The sequence below is a fragment of the Athene cunicularia genome (genome assembly GCF_003259725.1).
Source record: "Athene cunicularia isolate RWA chromosome 19 unlocalized genomic scaffold, athCun1 chr19_part1, whole genome shotgun sequence".
NCBI lineage: Eukaryota > Metazoa > Chordata > Aves > Strigiformes > Strigidae > Athene > Athene cunicularia.
In genome coordinates this window covers 4,914,832-4,934,050 of record NW_020799124.1, presented here as the reverse complement: position 1 = coordinate 4,934,050, position 19,219 = coordinate 4,914,832, and the positions used below count along the sequence as shown (strand labels likewise).

Here is a 19,219-nt window from a genome sequence, read left to right as displayed (position 1 = left end):
GTGTCTGTGTGTCTCTGTGTCTGTGTGTCTCTGTGTGTGTCAGTGTCTGTATCCGTGTGTGTGTGTCTCTGTGTGTGTCTATGTGTGTGTGTCTGTGTGTCTCTGTGTGTGTGTGTCTATGTGTGTGTCTGTGTGTGTGTGTGTGTGTCTATGTGTGTGTCTGTGTGTGTGTGTGTGTGTGTGTGTATGTGTGTGTGTGTGTGTGTGTGTCTATGTGTGTGTCTCTGTGTGTGTGTGTGTGTGTCTATGTGTGTGTCTGTGTGTGTCTGTGTGTGTGTGTGTGTCTATGTGTGTGTGTGTGTGTGTCTGTGTGTGTGTGTGTGTCTCTGTGTGTCTCTGTGTCTCTGTGTGTGTGTGCCTGGGGGGGGTGTGGGTGTGTGTCAGTGTCTGTATCTGTGTGTGTGTCTCTGTGTGTGTGTCTATGTGTGTGTCTGTGTCTGTGTGTCTCTGTGTCTCTGTGTGTCTGTGTCTATGTGTGTCTGTGTCTCTGTGTGTGTGTGTGTCTGTGTCTATGTCTGTGTATGTCTCTGTGTGTCTGTGTGTGTGTGTCTGTGTGTGTCTGTGTGTCTGTGTCTGTGTGTCTGTCTGTCTCTTGTCATTCCCTTTCCGGCCCCCCAGCCCCAGAGATGAGTTTCAGGAATGTGTGCCAGCTTGGCTGAGGCCACCCCGAACGTGGCTGCTGGCAGGGCGCTCTGGTATGTGACAGTGAGGGTTTTTTTTGGAACGCTGCCCTGCTGGGAGCGGTGACAACGCGCATGGCACCGTGCGCTGGGAAAGCCGGCCTTCATGATACACACTGTGGCTTTTCCTTGGATTGGGGGGCTAGAGCCACCCGCTGTAACAAAAACAGCCTATCGGTCACTTGCTGTAACAAAAATAGGCATGTAACACCTATTTATACATCAGCGCACGAGCCCGAACACCAAAAAACTAGACTAGTAAGTGCACATGACATTCTAATCGTTCAAACATCCCCAGAATGCAATACTCCCCGACAGTTTGCGTTCTGAGTCAAAGATCCAACACTATTAAGCTTCATTTGTTTAGAAGTTTCAGCCTGGTGCTACTGAACTCGTGGGAATGATGGTGAGGAGGTAACTGGGATCGAGGATTGTCTTGGGCATCTAATGACAACACTACATGTGATAAACTGAAGCCAGTCTAAATGGTTTAGTATTTAGAGCAAAGCTTTCTTTGTCAAGAGCGTGTATAAACCTATAGATTCCTTTTAAGCACATGGTCCCTATTGCTTTCATCTGCTCCTCAGACTGACAGGACTGTACAGGACTCTTCTGCCCCTGTAAATATAAGCACCAGAAAAGCCACCGGGTAGCTCTCTAGGTTATCCCCGTCACTATCAGCATCAGGGCGGCTCTGGTAGCTGGGCTTCACTGCAATGAAGAAGTCAGGCTCGCTCATGAGGCGTTTTGCCTCCTAGTGGACAGGCGAGGATGAAGGATGGGCTCCCTAAACTGGACCAAAGCTGAGTTTACAGAGCTCACAGCACGGCAAGGCAGGACCTTGAACACGAAAGAGTCCAAACAAGACCCCAGTGGGATCCGAGCACATGGGGAGAATAAGTAAAACCCCCAGGTAAATGAAGAGTCATTGTCTTTTGGCCTTTTACAGCCATCATGTTATTTTGAAACACAATATTTGTGGGAAGTATGCTAGCAGCATGCTCTGATTTATGGCATAGACATCACAAAAATGCCTTCCAGACCCCTTTTTAATTAATATCCCCCAAGTTCTGAATATTCCACAGCTTCCCAATAAAACGTTTGTTTTTTTTTTTTCTGAACAGCCTCTTGTTCGGTCCCTCCCATTTATTTATTAAATGCCTTATCTTTTCTGTGGGCAAATCTGCAACACAGATGTGGTTTTGGTGTATCTGTACAGTCAACATAGATTGGCAAAGACTCTTCCAGATACAGACATCCTTTTGCCATTATAGATAAAGCAAGCTGCAACTTTAGGGAGAAAAAGGACTGCTCTCCGCTTCTGAGTTGCATGTACCAGTTTTTTTCACGCTTTCAGATGACACAGCTAGACCACTAAGGCTGTTAGGTGTGGCTACCGAAAAAAGCTCTATCTGTAGTTTCCACAGAACTTTTTTCCTATCAGTATTTGCTACTTGTTCCAGCCATATAACTAAGCTGCATAAAGTGTGTTTTTCAGACCGTATTAGTCATCTTTTTATTTAGTTTGTACCCAATTCAGGGAAGGCCAGATGTAAACCGTTAGCTAAAAACGTCACGGATCAACAGTATGATGGAACACATGGGAACCTTTTCATTTTCAATAATTTTAAAGATTATTTAGGTTTGCCACTATATTCATTGTAGATGCTTTATGTTATATTTTACTCAAATATGGTGTTTGTTCTCCAAACTACATTTTTCTGTCTTATTTTCTGTTAAACCGAAAAAGTGCTTTGTCTCCTGGGAAAGCATTCCTTTCTTTCAGGTGAAAATGATCCTTCATCACTTAGTAGTGCCTTGGAGAAGGTTTTGGGAACATAAGAAGCATGGACTCAGGTGCTTGGCTACATCTTGGTTAAACAAGGCATAGTGCAGCTTAGCAGAGAGATTCTTTGTGGTTACCAACCACTGTGTTGAGGTGGTAGCCAGATACGAGACCATGCTGCTGTAAAGTTTTTACCTTGATTTTTCAGTGGAGGCGGGAGTCACATTTAAGGATGGGAAAGTTTTTTCTTCTCTGGCACATGACAGGAATCTTAATGCTATTTACCTTTCTTTAAAGTGTAATATCTAGGTTGTTGTCTTGTTTCACGCAGACAGATTCCTGCAAATATAGGGCTGCTTCAAGGTATGTGTCTTCTGTTCAGATACGTCTGGGTTGATACAGACTACAAGTTCCCGGAGTATTCTGGCAGTTCCCTCACCTGGGACTGGTGTTTCATTCTGGATTATGATCAACAGTCATGCAGGGATTACTATCAAGAAATTATTATTAAAACCAGCTTCCAAAATAGACCTTTGTATAGTTTTCATATAGCCTGTAGCTCTTCCAGGTATTTGAGTGTCAAACTTTTTTAAAAAAAACATTTACCACAAGTAAATAATGGAGTGGCTATCTACAGTTAGCTAAAGGTCCAACATATCAGCTAGCAACTACAGTAATCACAGATTGCAACGGTCCTCCGAGCCATTAGGAAGGTATAATTTGCATATGTAGTGTTTTTTAGCAGCAGAATTTAAATATGGAGGAGGAAGCTATAAGGCAGATGTATTCTGATTGAAAAGAGTAATTAGAGGGCAGCCTGTGGTCACAGCATCATGGTTGGTACAAAAAAGGGACTGGACGCCTGTGGTCTTATTCTTTCCTGTGCTGAAAGCACTGTGGTCAGCACCTGCAGCTTTAGCCCAATATATCATTTAAAGGATGTGAAGCTATACATGAGCTGGTTTTGTATGCATTTCCAAAACTGACTATTTTCTTTAATACCCTGCAAACATTTCTCCAGCTAACACAACTTATTATTACTACATGTCAGGGCTTTTATTGCATAGTCTTGGCATCAGCTGCAAAAGGCAACAGAGTGCTCCCAAAATGTATCTTACACAGAAAAATAAAAAAAAGATAGAAGAGGCAATTCCAGCAAAACATCTGTGATGACATATTCAGCCCATTATTTTGTCAACAGTGCAAGTATTTGATGGCATAATAAAAGGATACACTTTGCTTAGCAAAAACATTAAGGGATAACAGCCAAGTTAAATAGGGTGCAATTAAAGGTTTGCTTAACCCACGGGATTCCACTTCCAGAAAAATAAAAATAAGGCCATTTTGATCCCTCCTTCCAAGTTCTATTTGTATGCTCTTGTTTGGGGGTAAAAAAAAAAAAAGTCCCCTTAAGAAAAGGGAGAGTATTTTTTTAATTTATGTTTCATGCTGAAAAAAGAAAAAAGTTTTGTAAGTTAATCATAATAGCAACAGAATTCTGAATTGCAAAGGGAAAAAATCAAGCCCGCCTGGGAGAAGAGATAACAGGAGTTAATCATGTGCAAACTGCTTTGAGGAAAAAGTGCACAATCCAGTTTAAAGCCTCATTTTAAATTATTCCTGTGCACTAATTTTCTGCTTCATTTTATTAACATAATTGATGCTATACTTCAACGCATCTTGGAAATACACTGCAATGAGCATATTTCCTTCTGATAATTTTTTTTTTTCCAAAAAAATATCAGATAAATTATAATTTCTTACAGCATATTTTTCACATGGAAGTTGACTTATGTGTGTTTTCTGGGTCTTTTTGTGCTATGTTTCCTCTCTGCAAGCAAATACTGAATTCGAAAATCAAGTCAGTGTTGCAGTGTGGACAGCGTATTACTCCATGGTAAGCCTGGCATTCCAGGGGTATTTGAGAGTGTCCAGGAGAAGCATTTTTTCAGAGAGACACTTTGCACAGATGGCCAAAGGTATATATAGAACTTAAAACCATACAAATTTTTCTGAAATATGGTCAGGAGTACATAGAGGAAAAATAAACGTTGCTGGGTACAAACCAGGAATTTCTATAGTGTCCTACTTTCCAGAAAAGACAGTATAAAAATAAAAGAAAAATTGAGGCTTTTGTCCACTAAATTATAATTGTTCTTGTAGTTTCTGAGCAAATTCCCTCCTTGTGAAAAACCTGTACACAGCAGGCACACTTTCTAACTCCTATGACAGGTCTTAGGAACAAAACGAAACCTTTTTTTTTTAAGGGCAGGATAAATATTGTACTGGGTTTATGTTGGAACCCTGGGTGCATGTTACTAAGAGCTATTTCCATTTCCAGAGTTTTATAAATTAATTATTATTTACCTTGGTGTTGTGGGTGCTATAATAAATAACAAGTGACTTGATGAAGATGACAGAGAATGAAATTTTCGAGTCCGCAATTAAAACTCCAGAGTTCCTAAACTAGAGAACAGATGTGACTTTGTCAGTAACTGTATCAGATGTTGGGAAAAATCTGTTATTTATATTAAACCTCCTTTATTTCAAGTTTTGTAGCAAGCTCAGCTGTCCCATAAAATGGAGACTAATACTCTGCTAGGGGCTAGGGTACCGTGCAGCTGTTCCAGGGACAAATACTATAGAAAAGGCCACAGTTCGGTTTTCTTTCAGGTAGACAATCCAAAGATCATGCCTTCTCCAGTGCAAATACAAAGAAAGAAACAAACAGCATTAGATAAACCTTGTTTCCTGGCAGAAATTGCCATAAAATTCTCAGTTGGAATTCCTGCATAACACCAAGGAAATGACTGAACAGGCACCTGATTTACATTCGTATAAATGAGGGCAGAATGACTGTTATAGATGGTTTTGTCTCTTTCCTTCTTATTTCCCTGTGTTGCATTTTATTCTTCTTCAAGAATATAGTAGAAATGATTAAAGGTGATTCATCAAATTCCTTTAGATTCAGGTTTAAAGGCACTCTAACAAAATGGCACTATAACCCCCCCCCTTAATAGTGCTGTAAGTGCCCTTCCTGCAAAGCTACTTCAAAGCAACACAGTTCTTTACAAAAAAAAAAAGAAAGCCTGAAAATGTTTAAATTGAGTTTGTAATTAATTTCTTTTTATCTCTCAGATTCTCACATCTGGTTAATACACTCCTCAGTTCAGCCTGTAATGGACTTATGACAGTTCTGGACATCACGAAACTTGAATCTGAAGGTAAACCTCCTGTCACTGGGCACCTGTGGATTCTCTCTCTGACTGTTGGTGTCCTTAACGTTGTCTGTTGCTATTCACAGTCTTTTTTATTTTATTTTCAGTCATGTGATGCAACGATCTACGTTCAGTACAGAAGAGTCTGTTGGGCTGCCAAAGCCAAAAGACAACCTACAGCAGTTCTGAGTTGTGGAAGAGACATAGCAACCTTTGGGATTATTGCTTAGCAACTGCAAACACACAGAGGAGTAAAACTCACAGCCCGGCTCCACAGCAGGTCTGAGAAATCCCTAATTCATTTTAAGATTTTTAATGGCTGAGAACAGAAGGGCATATATTAAATTCCTGCTCGTTTGCAAAGCCACTTCGAAAGCAGGAGGAGTAAGATCTTGTTTGATACCTGCTCCAAAGGTAAGAAAAACAGTTCTTCAAAGCTTCAGAAAGCAAAAGAGAAAGTCTTTTTAAATTTTAATTGTATTGAGAAGATCACGTATGAAAAGTGTATCGGGCTCTTTGTGACTGGCAAGATAAACATGCACTAACTATGAAGCAGGTTAGAGAAAGGCAAAACTATTTCAGAGCGATAGAGTGTCAAAGAGATTGGACTCTGCTTTTGAAAAGACTTTTGTAACTCAAACATCTCCAAAATACTTACTTAGACAAACTTTAGTCTTTCCTGGCCCTATCCCACCCATCAAAATCCCCTAACAGAATAACAATGAAACCATAAAAATCTTATTTATGAGCAGATTTGGGTTATGTACAGAAAATGGAGAGATAATCTTTTTGTACCTGCAGGGATTCCAGCAGGAATATTTGTCTCACAGAAAGGAGCCAGGAAAGTGGCATCCTACTAAATAATGAAAAGCTTATCTTGCCTTCAGCTTGAACAAAGGCTTACAGGAAACTTTATATCACATTTCAAATTTCCTGGGTGTTTCTAAAGCTTGTCTCTGTGCACCATGCTTACTATTATTTGGACAATCAAGCCTCCCCTTGGGAATGTCATATATGTTATGGGCCAAATTCTCAACGAATGTAAATCAGCACTGAAGTTTATGAGCCAGCGGTGTCTTACACAAACTGGAGGTGCGTCCCTGTAATCCTCAACAAATTCCAAGTTTCGAGTCCTGATTCTAGCATTCCTTTGTTGTTTAACAGTTATGTGTTGTCTGTATGTTTTTCCATACCCTCTTAGTCTCCTCTGTCTGTCCTGCATGAAAGCAGTGGGCATGGTTCTCTGTGCTCTGCTTTCATTCTTGGAGTTATGTGAATGCCGTGGAATTGAGATAGAACAGTCACACTTCGTTGCGTTGTGTTTTGTTTTGTTCAGAGGCATAGAGATACTTTATAAACATTTACTAATCCTCAAAATCATCCAAACAAATGGTTGAGAGCAGTGTAGAAAATATATTCGTCAACATTCAGAATCAGTCACCTCATAAAGCAGAGTGCAGTTGTCACTTTAACATTGCACAGAAACTGCAGAGCAGTTTCATAATGGATGTTAAAAAATAACAGAAGTATTTGAAACTGCAAGAACAGTTTATTTTGGCACAACAAAACCAGCTGATTTGGAATGTGACCAGAACATTTGGATAACACCCTGCTTTGAACCAGAAAAAGTCTGGTTTTACAGATAATTGAAAGAAACTCACCTAAGCAAGGAACAATTTGACAGGGCTGACAGTTTTCCCTTTCTACCATTATAAATCTGGACTCTTTACAGCTTGTGTCCTTCAGTGGCAAAACCAGCTACCATCTTAAAACCCTCTGGGTGGGTCAAGCAGGCAGCTTGATCCATAAATCCGTCTCACTCCCCAGCAGGTAATTATCTTTGAAAACAAATTATCAGGAGATGCCAACAAGCCCATGGAGAAAACAGACATAGAAATTTAGTGCTGTGAAACATCCTACCTATCCAAGCAGTATTTGGATTCAAACAATGGTTATGAACCAGAAGGTCAACATATTAGTAATTACATTTGTGTGCCAGGAGGGCTGTAGATCACATTTATGCATTTCCTGGAGGGCTGAACTCTCTTCAGAACAGCTACAAATGCTTAAACATGAAGAGCAAAACATATCAAAAGCAATGGTATTGCTATGGATACAAAGGCCTTAGTGGAAAGCACTTTTAAATAAGAGCTTGAAAACGATAGTATGGCAGCAAGTTCCGAGTGGTTTCATCTTTAGTTTGGAAAGGCGTTGGGCTCACTCTATCAATATCAGCATTCCCTTGTTGTTGTTTAACACTGAGATGGGGTTTTTTTTACAGCATGCTGGTGATTTTTCATGCTTTGAATTGAGTAGTTCGGCAACGTTCTGCTCCATTCTGTATGGGTAAGTCCCATTACAGATGCAGTTATGTGTGGAGACATAGCGCAATGGTTTTCAAACTGTGCCACGTGAGCAACTCAGTATCTTCTTGGCATTTCACAGAATTAACGTATTGAGAAGAAAACAGCGGAGTCTGGGAAATTGTAAAGGGAGATATCTGCAACTCTCTATAGGTCTGTCTTTTACAGACTAACCTACAAGATTAAGTGCTTGTGAACAGCTTAATTACAGAGTTCATGGTATAGAGTTTCCCTTTCTGTATGAGCGCTGCTGACCCATGCACCTGTGTCCTCGTTACCTGAACAGAATGTCCAGAGGAAAAGACAGTTGCCAAAGTTGAAATTAAGTCATCTGTGGGACAAGCTTCCTCACTGTTTCTCACAGCTACAGAAAAGATGAAGCAGAAGGTGGCACGTAGAGAAATCTTACTCCTAGGCATCGGGTATTTTCCATTACTTGCTTGCTTTGTCTCTTATCCACTGGATTTTCTGGAGTCATGGAATGGGACCTAAACAGAAATAATGATACTAGGGGTGAGAAGAATCCACTGGTTTGAACCGGGAGACAAGAATTCTGAGCACTGTTTACCACTGGGTTTCTGAGTCTCTAAGTGACCTGGAATTAATCATTTCTGTGTCTCAGTTTCTTCTCCCGTAAGAAAGGAACACACTTATTTAGTTGCTCTGTCTCCAAGGGCTATTGTGATACATAATTAATCTTTATAAATCATTTACTGATCTTTGAAATAAAGGGGCTGTATTTATTTAAGAGTACAAAGCAGCAGTAACAGAATAAAAAAGGAACGCCGAAAAAGAATATTAGTTAATTCCTAACAATAGACTTTCTTCCTGTGTCATCTGCTAGGACACTGCTGCATCTTTTGGCATTATATAACATATTGCTTTTGTTCTCTGTCCCAGTGATTGAAGTATGGCTGCTCAGCCCGAAGAAGCTGCCCAAACTGCAGGTCTAAAACAACCCAGACTTGGAGGTAAGAATCTGGCTGCCACAGAATTGAAGAGGAATCAGGGGAACGATGAGCTGCCATGTCTTAGTAATTCCGCTCCGTGGAAAGAGCGTTTTTATGAAAAGGTACATCAGAGGTGTCTGAGGCTGCAGGAGACAAAGGTGAAGATGATTCACTCACAAAAGGCAAAAGAAGAAAATGTCGAGAAGAGAGAACCCTGTGACTGGCTGTTCAAAGAGTGGTTCAGTGGAGACAAAGAGACACTAGACACTCGCATCTATTTGCTTGACAAACTCCTACCTACATTAATCCCAGGAATGGAAAAACTGTTAATGGAAGTGGAAAGAAAGAATGTGCTCACACCAGACAAAAAATCAGCCAAATTTAACCCCATTATTTTCCTTGGAGAATATCTGATGAGACATAACCCTCGGTACAGTATTTCTACCAAACCAGGCCCGTACCTGAGAGGAATGAAGATGGTCACAGAGGAGCTAAAAACTGAGATGCCTGGTACGACATCAGAGAGGTGAGAGAGTTGAAAGTGTAGCTGGTCGCAAGACCAGAGCTTGGTGTCTTGGTCTCTGTTTCACAAAAGGAATGGTGTGACTGCAGTGTCGAACAAAATTAACCTTATGGAGTGCAGTGCCAGAGATGGTGGTTGTCTCTCATAAAAAACTTGAGAAGCAGGACAAATGCCAGAACGTGTCACACAAAACGAAACACTAGTTACTCCTGTTCAAGGCAATATTCTGCCCTTCACAAGTATATAATTCCTCTTTAGGCTCTATCTTATTTACATATGTGGAATGCAAACTGCTTTCAAACCAGTCTAGGTTAGCGACAGCACTTCTTTAGGACAGGTGTTGGTATCAAAGGTCTGTCCACTCTTCAGATCATTTCTTCCATATTCTGCCAAACTTAATCTAAAGACAACCTTTTTTTTTCCTTCTTCGGGATGATTTCTCTTGACCAAAACACCAACAATATTGTCCTGGCAGATTGTAGAAACTCCTCCTGGGATTTTATACTTTCAGATTCTTTTTTCCCTTTAAAGTAGAAACTGTTTTGTATTTTATTATGTTGCTTATTTTTGGGGTGTATTCTAGGCTGCTTGCTTTAGTATAATATTTAATGAATGTTGGAAAGGGGTTCCATGGCATGTTACATTATGCTAAGGTTAGAATGTGAGTGCATTAGGTGAAGAAAAATGCTTTCGTTTTCATTGTTATGAAAAATATAGAAGTGAACATTTGTGTTTATAGATGACCCAGAGGTGATCGTGAATGATGTCAAAATTACTTTCGCTACTAGATCACTTTATTCTATAACTGTGTTTGTAGAATAATGACTTCTATTTGAATGGCCATCTCTTCTATTTGCATAAATATTATGCGCAGCTTGAAAATTGGTTTCAGGGTTTCAGTGTCAGGAACTAGGGAAGTAAAATGTTGACAAGTCTTACACATAAACTCTAAATGAAGATAATTGAAGTTCACAGTATTACAGTGAATTAAAAAAAAATGTTAAATCTCTCTCTACTGCTCTGAGTTTCTCTCTCTCCATTTGTAGTCCACATACTGTTACGGTTCATAGGAACATGCCTTGTGTGACTACAACTAAAGCAGTATGAGAAATTAATTTCATGCAGTCACTTACCTCCTTTTTCCCTCCAAATAATTATAACTGACAGTGGTCAGTGTGTAAGAACTCAGCTTTTTGTTTTTTCTTCATAAGCAGACATACAGTAGTACAACTAGAGCTGGTAAAATATTTTCTTTTTTTTTTTTTTTTTTAAATGCCAGTCCACTGAAACAAATGAACTGGGGAAACATCTTCTTTTTCAGTGACCTTTCACTCAAGCACAGACTGTTGGGGGGGGCTGTGCAGGATGCCAGCCTTGCCACACCTTTGTTTTGGGGACGGTTTGACCATTCATTCTGCTTCACAGAGGGACACATAGATGCAGGATGTTCAGAACCATATCTCATTTTTGTTTTGCAAGAGCAAGTAAATTCAAATACATAACATTTCCTGGAGTTTTGGGTTGGGTTTTTGGTTTGTTTTTGTTTGGTTGGTTGGGGGTTTTTTACTAAAATTCTCTTAGCTTTCATTGTGAATCACAGCTTATTTCTGGAAAGGTCCGATTTTCCTATAGTGTTGGCTACTAGTGACACGTTATCTTGGCCTTGGCTGTTAAGTCCATGTTTACATTTGGAGACAGGTTCTCAATTTGTAGCTATCAGAGCTGATGCAAAGGAAGTGACTATCAAGATTTGTAGAAATCAATCTCTCCACAGACAGCACCGCCACGGGGATTTCTGTAGCCATTGCTGCAGCAGGTTTTGCATATCCGCTGGTAGTAGTATCATGGGATTTGCATTCACAGCAGCTCAGGATTTACATATTTGTGATGGCAGTATTGTAGGATTTGCATAGGATTCTTAAACGACAGCAGCACAGAGGATTTTACTGACACCATGTAGCACTGAGACTCCTGATGTGAGTCACTGGCTTTCTAAATAGGAAAAAGAATGTTGCAAGAAAAATGCCAGTCTGTGCTTAAAATCTCTCACATAAGCACCAGAAAGATGAGGAGTGAAATTCTGGCCCCAGTGGAGCTCCCAGCAGCCTTGACATTACCTTCAGGAAAGGCAGGATTTCACCACAGGTTCTTATCTGAAGCAGTCCTCAGTGAGCTCCTCCAGTCTCTCCTTACCTGCCACCTGACTGGGAGGCAAGGCATGCGGGAGAACAGATGGGAGAATTTCCTTATCCAAATGGATTGATACCTGAAACAGACTTTATTTGTCCAGGGATGGTAGTCCTTCAGTCTGAGTCACCCATCCTTGTGTGGGAGTCAGGCGGCTGTCTTCCTGAAGAAACATGTTTCATTCTGCAGGGAGAAGTCACCCTCGCTGCCTTCTCATCTTTTCTGGAAGTGTCTAATACTGAAATGAGCTCACTTTGAAACGACTGCCCAGCACCGTTCTAGTTTGGTTTGCCCTTATTGTCTAGCAGGGAAACATTTTGTCCCACACCGGGGACACCAGGCAGAGGATGCAGCTGCCTGGTGTTTTAGGACCCTAGAAATAAATGCAAAACTGCAGCACAGTGCAGGTGCAGTGTGACTTGTGCAGGGCACTGCCCAAATTAATCACCAGAGCACCTTGGCAACTCCTAGCATGGCCTTAGCTCTCCTTTCAGCTCGCAGACCACTCCCGAGCAGCAGCTGCAGCTAGAAACGGTCTGGTTTTCTCTGTTTGTAGCATACATTGGAGAAAAACCTGTTAGTCCATTTAACTTGGTACCTGCTACGCACCCTGCTTTGCTGTGTCTGTGAAGGAGTCAGAAGATGATAGGAAATTATTTTACCCTTCCCCTGCTATCAACGTGCTGGAGGCTGAACTGCCTCAGCAGGCACTTGTGCAATGCCCAGAATTGATTAAGGAACCCAGTTATCCATTAAGAAACATCTGTGATAAGTGTCCATGAAGAACAAGTACCTAGTGATAAAACTGACTGTGATCGAAGTGTGTTGCTGTAACATGTTAAAGGCCTTTCTATTCATTAAAGAAAATACTGGTTTATAATTTCTAGGATGACCCCATAGCAACAGAAGAGAGCAGGGACAGGGTCAGACCATCTTCACAGTACGTTAAACAAAGGGAAGAAGGGAGCAGAAATCATTAGTTAAAATACAGTTTCTGGACTAGAGTGTTCTCAGGTGTACAAAAGAAGCAATTCTTCTTACTCTGACTAGCTACAAGAAGGTGTAAGTGAGAGCCGCAGAGGTGTGCAGGGCAGATGGCTTAATGCAGAGAGATTCCAGCAGCATCAATAAGCAGACACTGTTCTCCCCATATGAACTGATGCTTTGGCTTTAAACATTTTGAACTTCCTAAAGGCTTTTGTCCATTTCATAAATGAACAAAGCCAAACCCAAAGCAGGTAAGTTCTATGGGATCAATCTTACTCAGTTCTTTTGTTGTCTGAAATGAAATATTGGAAAAACACGGCTGGGTGATTAGAGAAGCAAAGAAAACAGAAGGACGAAGAAAGGGAGGTACTTTTAGTCCAAGCTTGCAAACTCTATGTTCAAAATGACGGAGACGCTGGTGTATTATCCCTGTCCTTAGGCAGTAAGGACTTTATTGTGTGAGACTGCTTAAAAAGTTTCATTGAACATTCTTCTGTGCCATTGAAGTGCTTATGTGAAATGGCACTTAGGCTTTGAGACAAATGCACACGGATACAATTTTGTTGGTAAATCAAGTGTAGCCAAATTAGACACCTCCCTTCCTGTTAAAATTGGAAGGAAATTGAAGGATGACTACACAATAAATTATGAAGGCCATTATAAATGTGAAGGTAAAATTTATCACTGTTGAAACTACACAAACTAGGAGAGCTGTACAGATCATTTTCTCTTGAATGTCTACCATGTACTCTACAAGAGGCTCTCTCCACATGCACGTATCTGACACTCAGAGGTTATTTCTTCAAGTTCATAGTTACACTAGATTTCAGGAGGTGATACATGTCAGAATATAAATAGTCTCACTTGCTTGGAGCTGCTCTCTGCAAACAGATTACTAATATCTAGTCCAATAGTCACGCTAGTAATTTTGTGCCTCAAACATCAAGTATTTGTTTGGAAAAAAATCTGCTTATACTAGAGGGACAAGAATTTCAGCAAAAACTTAGTTCCTTTCCTTTTGTTCTTCAGAGTAGGCTTAATCTATCTTAAATAAGTTTATGCTGGTATCTTTCTAAAGCATATTTCCATGTCCTACAGGCTGGCCAGGATGAGGGCTGAGGCAAAGAACAAACGTAAGGAAAGAGAGCAGGTGGACAACATGAAGTCTCAGCTGAAAGAGATGAGAAAGGAGGCGCTGGCGATTCAGTTCAAACAGTGGACGGTGGATGTCAGTGGTAGAATACCAGTTGCACTGGTAACTAGGGAAGATCCTTGTTAACACACTGCTATGATTGTTCCAGACAGGAGAGAAGAAGAAGATTGTGATAGTGCCGCCTGCCCCAGGATGGCAGCATGGAGCACAGGGATGGGTGATGGCCCTGACATCCCTTAGGGTCAGGGTGCAGGTCTTTGTCTCCCACTTAGCCTCACCAAGCCTTGATTCCCCATGAGCGCATGGAAGGATTGCAATGTGTTCTCCACGGAGACCCGTGGGAAGATAAATGCCCCATAAGGTACTCAGACACTCCTGAGGTTGTTGGATACATACCTCATCACTGGATGTCCTTCTCTGCAGCTGGTTATCCCCTGGGATCCCCTTAAAAAGGTTTGGGGCAGCCACTCTTGCTCTTCTGTGGCCTCCATTAAAACTTCTTTCTACCCCTGTGACTCACACAAATTGATGTTGCAGCTCATAAAAGATGAGATCTGCAGTAATTGTAATACATCCCTGGGTACAAGCACCTTTCTTACAAGTCACACGAGGCCCCTAGAAAATTATCCTGTGGTTACACACAGCACAACATAGACAAGGCTTACACTTAACAGGGCTCACCTATGGGTGGTAAGAAGCATGGTTGGCCCATAGGGCTGATTGTTCCAGGTGATTTATTTTAGTAATTGCCTGCAATTGTCTGCATGAAACAGGCCTTTGACTATCACCTGATTTGTAGGTTCAGAGTGCCCTGGGGTCTTTTCCAGATGTCATTGCTTCTATTCCCACAGATGTGAGGAAAGGTGAGTTTTCAATGTCTTCTTTAGTTTTAGTGTGGTCTGAATTTTGGTGCAAACTGTGAGCAAACAGCTTGGATAAATAGAGAAAGAATCTCTAAAGGTAGTTACACCAGCTAGGATATGAACCACAAACCTTCAGACAGATTGAAAGGAGACTGAACCACCATGTTGAAAAGTAAGGAAAGAAGTTTTAAAAATCTTTCAGAGAGATAGAAGGATCAGATGCAGGCCCTTTCCACCTACATCCTTCATTAGCCAGACAGTGCCTGGTGCTTATCACAACTTTTAAGAATCACTGTAACAACCTCCTTCATCTACCCTACCCCATGGTGTTCCTTGCCTCATAGGAGGTCTTGGAAATCCCACGGACAGCTTGGCATACCTGGAGGTATGGTCGAAAGGCAGGACTGAAAAAATTAATGTCTGACTGTGTTGTTACCTTTTGTGGTTTGAGGGGAGATGCCAAATAGCCCATATTGTCTCACCATTCCTTCCCCAGGCCCAGGCATGCCAGTGACACATGCACAAGGGCCTCTGTACCAGAGCACTCAGCACAGAAAGGATTTCCATAATTCCTGTCCACTCTATGTAGCTTACACTTGACCTCCCCAGATAATGATCATTGAATTGATAGAGCCAGGAAGCTGGAACACAGAGGCTGCTGCCAGCCCTTTGCATTGAGAGCCCGTAATGATCGTCAATAATAACAAATCTGCCTTTGCTGGAAGATGGGATGATAAGCAGGGAACTCCAGAGTGCATTTCTGCTTGCTGCTGGAGTCACCTCTGTCTAGAGCTTGCCTTTGCTCAGCCCTTTCTACGTTACAGAATGATTCCTCTGAGCAATCATCCCGTATTGGGAGTACGTTGTGCGAATGCCGAACACAGCCCTTGTGCTCCTGCCGTGGTGGCTGTGATTCTGGGGCATGAACACATACTGGGACACGAGACTGAGGAGGAAGTTTCTGTCCCCATGCTTGCTCTCCAGATGCTGGAGGTGCTTTATGTCATATTTCACTAATAGTGTGGCTCTGTTACTTTATTTATTTCATTTAATAGCATCCAATATACATTAATGGAACATTAAGCTTTGTTTTAATAAAGATAATGTACGATTTAGGAAAGTCTGAACCAACAACAGATAAATGCATTCTGCGGTGAGTTTTTTCCTTACTCCTGATACACTGTACGAGAAGGAACAGAAAAAGAATCCCAGGAGAAACAACATGTCTGTGTTCAAAGACCTCATTCAGAAATCTATGTAGACATTTGACATAGCCTCTTAGTTCCATTATAGCAGCCCAGAAGCTGACCAAAAGATAGTTTTGAATATCATGATCAGTAAAAATATTCCCACAGAGCTTCTTAGAAAAATTACTGTGATTTTCAGATACCAGTCTTGCAAAGCAGAATCCTAGTCCCTGGAATTTTAAGGCAGTTTTATCTGTTTGAAAAATCAAAAATAATTTCTTCCCTCACCTAATTAATTGTAAGTGCTGTTAAAATCATGGTCATTTGCACCAACATATGTCATGAATAAATATGACCATACAGTTCTGAATAAGTAAGTGCAGATTGTCAGCAAGAGAAATATGTAGGAATCAGATTTAGATAGCCTCTATACAGTCAGATGCTTCAGCTACTGTGTAGGATAACCTCAAAGTTAATGTAGCATATAGTGTGAAAAAAGATGGCGTACAATATGCAAAACCACAACTGTTTGCTTTCTAAACCAATATCCCTTTATCCCTTCATTTTTTACTAGCAATCTGTGACAAGAAGCTGGAAATCGTAGACACACTGGAAAAAAAAATAAACACAGAAGAATTTGCAGAGGTGAGAAATGAAATAAGAGCATCCGATTCAGAATATGATGTTTATCACAAAGTTGTAGCACTTCCCTGGGGACAGCTGAGTAAGTGAAGGGCTTCCCTTCTCCAACATCCCAGGTAACTGGTTGCATCAGGACATTCCATAACCTGTCTCCACATCCATCTCTGCTGTCGCCACGCTTCCATTCTGGCCGGAAAAGGGGGAGTATTTTGCTTTCGTGAGAGCTGCAGCCTGTGCTGCTCTCTGAGAAGTCACTCTCGAAGCAGTGGTTTTTAGCACATCCCCCTCGGTCCCTTTCTAGAATGCCAAAGCCCTGAATCACTTGGGAATCCAGATTTTGCCCTGGCTGCTCAAGGCAGGTTCAGTATCCCAATATAACCATTAGCCTGAGGTCATTAGTGCTGTCCCCAGAGTACTGCTATTTCTGATTACGTTCTATTAGCCATAGAAAAACCTAACAAGTGATGTACTGGGATGAGAACCTCTACCATTTTTCGCCCTGAACCATAACCAAACTGCAACAAGTGTCATAACGTGTGAGAAGCATAACCAGGCTGAAAAAGACACGGTTTTAAAATCAAAAGCTGTCATTGAGAAACATCAGAAATACGGTTTTAACTCACCAAAATCACTGTAGTTGGAAGTTTTACCCCATTACTCTAGTCTTCATCAGTTTGAAAACAACCAAATCGGATCAAACTATATTTACAGAAAAACTCTCCAGGCCAAAACTCTGTCAGACATTTCTACCTACGACAGAGCTAAATTTTATGGCTGGGTAATGAAACCTGTGAAAAGGGATGTTTAGAATAGAAATAATGACAGACCCTCAATTGTAGCAGTGCTAGTGGGTGCTGTTACAATAATTAAAAACAGAGTATAAAGCAGCTGTGCAGAGATTAATTTCAAGCAACCATGTGTGATTTTTGTGCCTTCTTCACTCTCAGGAGACTCATATGTTCGATATTTTGCAGAGATGCATTTTTATGATAACTTGTTGAGGCTTTTTAAAGCATGAAATGAGGTATTTTTAAATTTAACCTCGGAATAACTGCATTTAATTAAGAAAACTATTGTGGATAATGGGAGCCCAGAGAATTGCTTTTGTCATTGAAATGAAGCATCAATCCATAACCCCTACGGTACATGTATAAGTACTGAATGAATTCATGCTCCATTAGCATTAGAAAAATGTTTCAAAATATATTTTGTGTACTCTGTATTTTAACTCAATTAAAGATATGACAACAGAGATCAGCTGTACAAAAGATGGACTGTCAAGCTGTCTGATGTACCAACCAGTGTGATGTTGTTCTCGGAATATATTCTCTGATGCTTTTTCCAGGCCAGTTTTAATAGAATCAAATGATGAGGCTTTCATCACTTCCCTTGGGAAACTGTTCCATAATCACAGGCCTTGCTCTTGGGACAGGGCTGGTTCTAATCCTCAGCTACAATTTACCTTTGTTCATCAGTTTGCATCATCCACCAAACCCAGAAAGAGAGATGATCTTTCTCCACACTGGTCTGGGCCCTTTCACATGTGGAAAGCATTGCTTTTTAATGGACTTTAAAATTAAATGGTGCGCTTTTTTTCTTTTTTTTTTTTTTCTTTTTTTTTCTTCTTCCTGGAGCTCAGTGCAGCTTTGGGTTACTCAAAGGCAGTTAGAAACTCAGCAGAGACCTCACACACTGTTGTTGTTGGGTTTTGGGGGGGCTTTTTTGGACATGCAAAACAGTGGCTGTTATATTTTTACATCCTTCGTGACAAGCTCGTGGGGTCTTTTAATAGAAAAGTGTTTAAATCCCAGAGACCAGTCCTTAAGAGTTTATTTCCCAGGCTTTGTACTGGAACATGCAGAACCCCCAGCAGCCTGACACAAGGCTACTGACACCAAGGGAAATGCTCCCATTGCCTTTGTAGGGTCAGAATCAGGCTTTAAAGGTGAGACTATTCTCCGTGATTGCATGTGTTTTATTTGATTTCTATTGGCATCAGCAGGAACAAAGCTCCATTGTTATTAATGATAATGTGTTCATAAACTACAGTAAGGTCTCACACTGGGTAGCGAGAGGGAGGTGTGGCAGCTTTCTCCTGATGGGTGTCAGAATCTCTTGGTTAATAATAAATAAATGTATGCTGATTATGTGTACACAGTAGAGTGCTCTACACACACACCAGCTAAGAAAAGCTTATGACTCTACGATAGTTCCTTCTGCCCACACAGCCAAACATACACTTCTAAAAAATGTTCTGTGAAGCTGTTAGACAGCAGTATTAACACACAAGCCTTGGGATGTGTCATCAAGATGACATACAAAATAACAAGCCGCTTGTCCAACCTGCCACCTCCCAACTGCTGTCATCTTTAAGGTTCATCTGTCACAGGGCTCCGGGTTGTAATAGCTCTGAAAAGCTAGTAGATACACGTAGCCCCAAATCTGCCACTTTCTCTCCAACCCACCTACATCCTCTCTTTTTATGCTGAAACGCAGAAAAAAACCACACATTGTGTTAGGAGTTCTTCTTTCCCACCAGCCACCCCTCAGGCCATCAGCTGCTGCTTTTCTGCTCTTTCTCTCTTCTCCACTTGTCCCATATATTTGGAAATTATGCAATATAGACACAAATAATAACAACATATATTAATATTTCAGTTCGTGAATGCTTGGGCAGCAT

The 19,219-nt window shown here is 41.0% G+C and overlaps 1 protein-coding gene across 1 annotated transcript in view; it reads left to right on the top strand.

Moving 5' to 3' along the window:
• Positions 1–583: 583 nt before the first annotated feature.
• EFCAB5 (EF-hand calcium binding domain 5) overlaps positions 584–19,219 on the top strand; it is a 41,660-nt gene continuing 23,024 nt past the window's right edge. Inside the window, exons 1-7 of the mRNA XM_026861757.1 lie at positions 584–695; positions 5,640–5,690; positions 5,792–6,098; positions 8,948–9,523; positions 13,793–13,949; positions 14,647–14,710; positions 16,472–16,542. Of these exons, the coding sequence (XP_026717558.1) occupies positions 8,958–9,523; positions 13,793–13,949; positions 14,647–14,710; positions 16,472–16,542 (858 nt within the window). The 5' untranslated portion in view covers positions 584–695; positions 5,640–5,690; positions 5,792–6,098; positions 8,948–8,957. The remainder of the gene's footprint in view (positions 696–5,639; positions 5,691–5,791; positions 6,099–8,947; positions 9,524–13,792; positions 13,950–14,646; positions 14,711–16,471; positions 16,543–19,219) is intronic.